Here is an 8691-nt window from a genome sequence, read left to right as displayed (position 1 = left end):
GACTGCTGTAAGGGGATTCTGGAGTAGGGGAGGGGTCACTGAGGCAACTGTTCGAGATTGAACAACAGAGCATTGTTACAATCCAGGGGAAACATTTTGTTAGCGAATTAGCTTTATTTATCTTTATAAAATAAAATAAAAAAAAACAACAACAGCCACAAAGTCAGGAATCTTCAACATAAATGCCCTAGATTAGTCGTTTTTAATGTTTCTTGTGAGATGATACTTCACAGAAAGAATAATCTGACTATTGATGATTGAGTCACTCATACTGAGTCAATCACTCAGTGATGATTGACTCAGTATGTGTTACTGTGTGGTACAGTTATGACATCAAAAGACTAATTCACTGGAATTAGGACTGAATGACCTTTTATCTAGTTTTAACTCCAAAATCATTGTTTATCTTCAGTCCATTTTCACTTTTTAATATAGCTACTCAAGGGTTTTTTCCACTTCAAACTGCAATACTTTTCCAGGGTACATTTTCTAGATTTTATTTTATTTATTTATTTTTTTCCAGTTTTTACAACATTTTTGACTTAAGCGGTTGTCCTATCTGTATATTCTACAGATCACAAAGCAGTTCACTCCTACAGTAATTCTGATAATTCAGCATGTGGTTAATTCTGCTGGGGTTTTTTTTAGCTCCTGAGCTAACTTATCTGTACATATCAAACAATGATCGTAGTATTGGGCTGCATTGTTGGGCAAGTCAATAACACCTTTCTCTTGTAGAAAGAATGTCCTGGGTTTGAAACCTGGTCTGGAAATATGTCGTTTTACTTTGGCATGTTGTGTGAATGGTAAATATATACTACTCCAGTTCTACCATGATGACACTTATTATGATTAACCCATGTTTTCCACATTATTCTTTTGAATTTTTTATCAACTGTCTGTCCTCACTGATCTCCCTTAGCTTTAGGATCTTGACCTATATGACATGTGAGCAGAAGAGACAGTCAAACTCTATCCAACTGGTCAACTTTATTATTGACTTGCAAAGCTTAATACAGGGTACCTGAAATATGAGACACCACGAAACCAGTTCTTGTGCTATCATGATATTTCTCCCACTTATATGAAGTAAAGAGATTTCACAAGAAAATTGTGAGGGTGTTAGTCATTAAACAAGAGCATCATAAAGATGATTTTACACAACTGGGGTTATTATGTCAGTCATGATGGCATGAGGCTCTAAGTTGAAAGTGTTCAAAAGTGTAAGATATTTTGGAGACAAATCAAGTCAGATAGGCTGGACAAAGTTCATTTTAATGCTTACAGTTTTTTAAGAACTAAATTAGAGAAGTAAATGGCCTGACCTATTTTATCTCTGAACAAATGTTTTCATAGGCATTCAAACTCTGGATGTGATTTCTAGCTGCCTTTTGTACTGTATTTTCCGCACTATAAGGCGCACCAGATTATAAGGCGCACCTTCAATGAATGGCCTATTTTAAAACTTTTTTTCATATATAAGGCGCAACAAATTATAAGGCGCATAGAATAGACTCTACAGTAGAGGCTGGAGTTACGTTATGCATCCACTAGATGGAGCTGCACTAAGAATGTCAACAAAACAGTCCAACTCCGGTCGGCAAGGAGAACCTTCTGCGACTGGGCCGGGGTGTGGCCGGACGATGGCCACCCTTCTCCGTTCGTGCACAGCATGTTCATGGAGAACGTGGTGCTAAAATGACCTGCAGATGACCTGATTCTAGACGGTCGGTAGGTAGGTAGGTCAGCCAAACTTTATCAATAGATTACAAACCAGCGTTCTGACAACTATCCCAGCATGCACCGCGTGCTTCTTCTTCTACGGGGAAAATAAAGTCATCGGCTGCTTACCGTAGTTGCTAGACCTTTTGTAGCTCAATATTGGACCATATATAAGGCGCACCGGATTATAAGGTGCACTGTCGGATTTTGAGGAAATTGAAGGTGTTTAGGCGCACCTTATAGTGCGGAAAATACGGTAATTAATAGAACATTTTATACATAAACTAATTTGTAGAATGACCTTCAAGCCATGTTAAACACACTATGGTGCATTCAGGATAACATATCCTGATAGTTTTGGTATCCTATCCCCAAAATTATATTTAATTAGTTCAACATACAGTAGATTGATCGCTGAGAAGATCTGCACATCATGCATGTCGGGTCAAAATGTCCCCTTGTACATGACCCTATGTCTTTCCTAAGAAATTGTCTATAAAATCCTGAAGGTCCAATAAACCAGTAGTCTTTCTTTAAATATTTCCATCCATAAATGTATTTTTTAACTAAGCCTAACTTGTTTACTTGATACGGTTGACTGTATCGAGCAGCACCAAGGAGATGCAGAGTGGGCACACAAATCTTGCCATTATTGCATCTGACTTTTGGGGTTTGCTCAGATTGGGGGTCTATCACATTATAATCTTCAAATAATTTAGTGTTGTTCATATTCACAAAAAAACACTATGTAAATACATTTGCAAAGTTTTCATTTCTGTTAAAAAGTATAGATGAAAAATAAAAAAAACTTTGCCCAGTTTCTGAATTTATACTAGGTTTTATACAAGGACTGAATGATGCACAACCCTGCCAGCATGCCTAGGTGGGCCCCATATGGGGAAAAGGAGGGCAGACCAGATGGGTCCCATATGAGTTTGTCCATGGGTTCCACGGTGGCCCCACATGGGTTTGCCCATGTAGGGCCACAGCCTACATGGGCCCTACATTGCGGTGGCCCACATGGAACCCGCGGACAAACCCATACGGGACCCATCTGGTCTGCCCTCCTTTGCCCCATTTGCGGCCCACCTAGGCATGCTGGCAGGGAGGTAGGCTCCATACTAAACCTCTGGTAAAAAGAACTTTGATGAAGAAGCAGGGCTTGTTTAGTCAGATATTGTTTGTCGATTGTCTCATTTTTATTAAATGAGACAATAAAAATGAGATTTTAAAATAAATGTCTACTTTTAACTTGAACTTGTAAGACCAAATTCTCTTCTTTTGGCACAGTTACGTATTCTGTTTCTAAACATCTGTCATTGTGACTAATTTGCTCCAACATCAGCATTGAGTCGCCACTGACAGGAATAAAGCAGAACTGCAGTCTGATGCTGGACTTTTTGAGCATTCACCTTTGAATGCAACTGCAGGAGGCACTATCAGTGCACCGCAGGAGGCAGCAGGATATTTGCCAATCTTCTCCCTCATGCACACACTTGCAAACTTGCTATCTCTCAGCAGTGCAGAAAAAGACACGATAAGATAGAGCGGGAGAATATATATCTGTTTGGTTTGAGCGGTTTGAATGGGAGAAATATTATCTGTTGCTTCTAGTGAGTTTATCTATTAATGATCTCGTTTTTAATGTAATCTGTCACTTGATAAACAGTCGTGATAAAAACATCATTTTCACAGTTTGCATAGACATACTTTGACTTCTTAAAGCAATTCATCATTTTCAATAAAAGTGTTTTTTCCACAATAGAAAGCAATACTGTCTATTACAATAAATAGGAAAGATATTTCCACTGCATTTTTAAAAGGCTTTGTGCCTGTTGTGTTAGTATTATTTTTTCCCATTTTAAAATAAAATCTGGAAAAGATAAGTAGTTATTCAGATGAGTCTGTTGCATTAGATTTAATAGTTGTGAGTACATACAGAATTAAATAAGAACTCAAAAGTGCAAAGGTCTCTAAAAACTCTTGAAGTTCTGGTGAACTGAAAGGTCAGGACAGGAGAAAGCACAGATGTTTGGGTCACGAAAGCGGAAAAAGGAATTGTGTTTAGTCAATTTGTGTACTCCTCTGATTAAATTGGTTGGGGAGGGAGAACCCGGGAAAATAATCTTGAATTCGTTTTTCTACCCACCCTCCATTGCTGGCTGATAATGTTATTCTGGCTCAGATCCACTTCCCTCCAAAAGTGAAGACAGACACATATTGTACATTTCATGCATAACACATTTACTTATTATGGTGTTTACAGTATTTTTTTCTATATTAAATTGAATTAATTTAATTAATAAAACTGGAATTGAACAACTACTTTAAACAATATGTCAAAAACATTAAACTGTTCAACATGACCTAATAATCATTTATCTTTGATTATTTAGAGGTCAAACTCATTATAAATGTTACACAATGCACATCTGAAATTATGTCTAACAACTACCAGCTTGCAAAGACGCAACAAATCTGTCAGATTTTAAAATATTAAAAAAAAAAAAATGGGGATGGAAAAAATTGGAAACCGTTGTATTTTAATGCTCTTGTATGCGAGTACTCAAATATTTTCTCTGAATCTGGGAGAAGGAAATCAAATCTTATTGTCAGTAAAGATGAAGAATGTCCCTCCTGTGGTGCTGAGACTGACTCTATATGGTTCTCATTTTAGATTTATTCACAAATCAATATTTACACAGCATGAAGGGGTTTTTTTGTCACCAAGCATCATACTGCCCTTCAAAAGCATTTTCATTTAGACATGAGAACAATTTTCTTATCTGCAAAAAAGTGACTTTGTTTTGTCATGATTTAAGCTTACTGAGCAAGCAGCTGTGTTTCTTTGATCATTTTTCAAAGCATTTATTCAGCAAATAATAACTAAATAAACCACATATTTTATGACAACATACAAAGAAGATCACAAGCTTAAAGACGATTTAGTTTGTATTTTTTCTACATGATTATTTTGAGGTCAAAAACCTTGTAAAGTGATTAAAATGCATGTCTGAAATGGCATTAGACAGCTGCCAGCTTGTATAGAATCAAGACACGTTTTCTATGTTCAAATAGGTTTTTAATGTAATTATAGCTATATGAAGTAGATATTGTATGGATTTTTTACAATGTGCTTATAAGAAGGTACGTAAAGCTTTTTGTCAAATTTTACAGAAAAATCCAGTTGAAGAAAACACACTCCTTATCATGTTAGAGAGGCGCCACTTCGGGCTGCGGTGGGATTGCTTCTATATGGTCCTCATTATGGTTTTTTGCATAATACATGATTTTTTATTCATCATTTATTTTATTCACTTATTCTTTATTTATTTTTCGCATAATCCAATCACAACAAAAGTGTTTATTTCCGATTGTTTGAGATGTTGTCATCTGTGAAAAAGTATCACGACATTCTTCATTTCTTCACCTTACAAGGATCAACTGTGTTTCTTTGATCATCTTTCAATCAATCCATTAAGCAAAAAATACCGAAAGAAAACTGAAATCGTGGGATAATATGTCAAACACATCACACCCTTCAAGATTATTTTTTTAGAAGTCTTTCTACTTGATTGGTTAGAGGTAATAAACCTTAGAAATGGTCCAAAATGATTATCTGAATAGACATGTGAAAACCGCCACCTCATAAAGACACCAAAAAGCTGCTATCAACCACGGTAAGTCTTGATCAAAAATAGATATTAATGAAGAAAACATTGTGTGAATTTTTTTAAATGTGGTTTTATGTGCATATGCAACCTCTTTCTCTGAATTTTTGATGAAAAATCCAGCTAAAGAAAACACAAACCTTATCTTGTCAGAGAGGGTGGGGAAGATCCCCGCCACGGTGTCGGGACTGTCTCCATAGGGTTCTCATCAGGGTTCGATCCGCTACATTGAGTTAAATATTATTAAGGTATTTTCTTTTTTAATCCTTTTGTCATTGCCCATTTTAACTCTGTCCATGGAAACCCATCTCTGTTTATGTTTGCTTAATACCTTCTCTCTGAAGAAGTTCGACGTTTTCTAATCATCACTGTAATACACCCTGGAGGCAACTGTGTTTCTTTGGCCATCTTTTAATGTATTAATTATGCAAATGAAACTGAAATAAAAAATAACTTTTAGGAAAATACATAAAAAACATCCGGCACTTTTAGACGCTTTAGTCGTATATTTTTATAACCTATTATTCAGGGGTTATAAACTTTAGAAAATGTAGAAAATCCACATTTCAAATGACATCAGACAACTGCCAGCTTCTAAAGAAGGACTAAAATTGCAAGAAATATAAACAATTCTACTGTAAGGATGAATATATATGTAGTACACGTTATGTGCAGTTTTTTAAACATTCATTTATGCAGATATTCAACCATTTTCTTTATATTTTTACAGAAAAATCCAGCAGAAGAAAACACAATCCTTATCTTGTCAGAGAGGGTGGGGAAGGTGCCCGCCGTAGTGGTGGGACTGCCTCTGTAGGGCTCTCATCATGGTTTTATAAAGCCTGACTTTTGGGTGCAGACAAGCAGAAAGATTTTTCCGGTCTATCCTGTGTTTGACCTCAACTGACCTGAACCTGCAGGTGGAGCTCCACAATGTCTTCTCCCGCGATTGCTTTGCCGGGGGCACTGCCGGCAAAAAAGAAAGCCAAATCCAAGAAGAAGGCAGGTCCTTCAGTGTCTGACCTGATCCTGAAGGCTGTGTCTGCCTCTGCACAGCGTGGTGGCGTGTCCCTGGCAGCCGTGAAGAAGGTTCTGAAAGCCGGAGGATACGATGTGGTGAAGAACAAGACAAGGATCTCTGTTGCCATCAAGCGTCTGGTGAACAAGAAAGTCTTGATCCGGAACAAGGGCTCCCTGAAAGTCAACAAAAAACCTCCTAAGCCCAAAAAGAGGAAGGTGGTGAAGAAGAAGAAGCCAAAGACCAAGAAGAAGGCAAAGAAGGTCACCAAAAAAGCAACCAAAAAGTCACCAAAGAAGAAGAGGAAGCCCAAGAGCCCAAAGAAAGCCAAAAAGCCTGCTGTGGCCAAAAAGGCAAAGAAGCCAAAGAGCCCCAAGAAGGTGAAGAGGGCCAAGGCTAAAAGGACCAAGACGGCAGCCAAGAAGTGAGGGCTCCAATGGAACCAGAAGGCTCTTCTCCTGAGCTTTCACTTGGTGTGGACTAAGATGCATTCAACAAAACTAAGTTTGTTTTACTGAACTTGCTATTTTCTTACATCTCCTATTTTTTCTCTTTTTCTCATCTGTCACAGTCTGTTGTAGACTGAACTGCATTGTTGGAAATAAAAAAAAAGAAAAATTCTTATTTAAGACGTGTGATGTAGTTTCTTTATATACATACTTGCTTAGTAATATAAGAAAGGTGTATTGTTCAGGTAGAATTATGCAATATTACCATTTTGTCTTAAAAGTAAACAAAAGTTTATTAGACTCACTGAGAATAGCTTTCATTTGCCTCAGTTTAAGAGGCTTCCTTGCTGGGTTTAAGATGAGTTTGCTTAATTCTCATAATTAATATTTTCAGGAGTTGCACTTTTTCTGCACTGTTAAACACTAAAAATTAAAAGCACACATGAATCAGATGTAAGCAGAATATTTTGTATATTTAACTTTTATTTGTAAAGTTCTCATGAATACACCTTCCGCCGTAACCTGATACAAATGTCAGCCTGTTTTGCATTCAGCTGGTAAGCTGAAGAAACTAGATAAAATAATGTCTGAACCCAATTATCTGCTTTTCAGGAGATTTGTGGAGATTAAAAGTGAGGGTGTGACTCCAAGAAACGCTCCACTGGCCAAGTGGCAAGAGGTTTATTTTCCAAACACGTTGCCTCGTTGTCACAACACTGTCATTCTGTACATACTGGTCTTGACTGTTCTTGACCATAATCTTCAGGTTTATAAGTTGCAGTCGTAAAAAAAAATAGGTTGAGTCGTGTTATCTCGACATTATGACGAGCTTTAGCTTCACTGCAAAAGATTAAAAAAAAACGTGGCATGGGGTTTCTTTCTTTCTTTTTTGCTTTTGGTTTCTTTCTTTCTTTTTTGCTTTCATTCTTTTGTCAAACTGAGCTCATAATTAGAAAGCTTTATGCGAGTAGTGTCTCAAAGTTTACTGTCGCCATCTGCTGGTCGCAATTAGGTACAGAAATGAGGCCTTCAAAGAAAAATCTCAACGGTATGTTGGGATGTCATATATTGTTGAACCCATCAGAAAGGTCAAGGACGGAATTGGGAAGAAGCTCAACACAGGGTTAGCTAATAAGACAACATATTACATTTCAACAGACAACAGATTACTATTCAAGAAAATGAAAAGAGTATGACACGATTGCAGACCCACCTTAGCATGGGTGCCCACCTAAAATGATAGGCCGAGTAAAGAGAGCATAAATCAGCGAAGCAATAAAGTGGCCCATGATAACTCTGGAGGAGGTACAGATGGAACAAAAGTCTAAAACCTGGGATGGAGGTTCACCTTCCAGCAAGACCAGACTTATAAAGGAATCCTTTAGATTAGATAACAGTGTTAGCTCAGGAGGTTGGATTAGACTTACAACTGGTGGGTTACCGGTTTGAATGATTGCTCCATCTGTCCTCAGACTTGATGAAGCACTGTACAAATGTACGACATTTACCAATTGAAATGTGCTACTCAAGTCGATACCTAAGTAGAATAGAGAATTGACCACAACACTTTAAAATTACTAACTCAAGATTTGCAGCTGTAGCTGCTACACCAAGTGAGAGGTGAAGTATTGATTCAGGAATGGGGAAGGGAGGCTTGTTGAGTGTACAAGACATTATTAATGCAACACTCTTCTCACATCTAAATGTGAAATATTCTGAAAACCATGTACTGTGTTCTTTCCACATCACAATCACCTTATGCTGGTCCATCAAAAAAAAAAAAAAAAAAAAAACACCACAAAAAACACCAAAACATATTGCTTTTAAAATG

The 8691-nt window shown here is 37.2% G+C and overlaps 1 protein-coding gene across 1 annotated transcript; it reads left to right on the top strand.

The window, feature by feature from the left end:
- Positions 1-6242: 6242 nt before the first annotated feature.
- Positions 6243-7040, top strand: LOC106942573 (histone H1-like). The gene has a single exon (XM_015025891.1). The coding sequence runs from the start codon at positions 6327-6329 to the stop codon at positions 6837-6839; it is 513 nt and encodes a 170-aa protein (XP_014881377.1). The 5' UTR covers positions 6243-6326; the 3' UTR covers positions 6840-7040.
- The last annotated feature ends 1651 nt before the right edge of the window (positions 7041-8691 follow it).

This window comes from Poecilia latipinna, unplaced genomic scaffold (genome assembly GCF_001443285.1).
Source record: "Poecilia latipinna isolate Pla-1442-1.1 unplaced genomic scaffold, P_latipinna-1.0 Scaffold4391, whole genome shotgun sequence".
Lineage (NCBI taxonomy): Eukaryota > Metazoa > Chordata > Actinopteri > Cyprinodontiformes > Poeciliidae > Poecilia > Poecilia latipinna.
The sequence above is the reverse complement of the archived record's forward strand: the minus strand, read 5'-3'. Positions and strand labels throughout refer to the sequence as shown.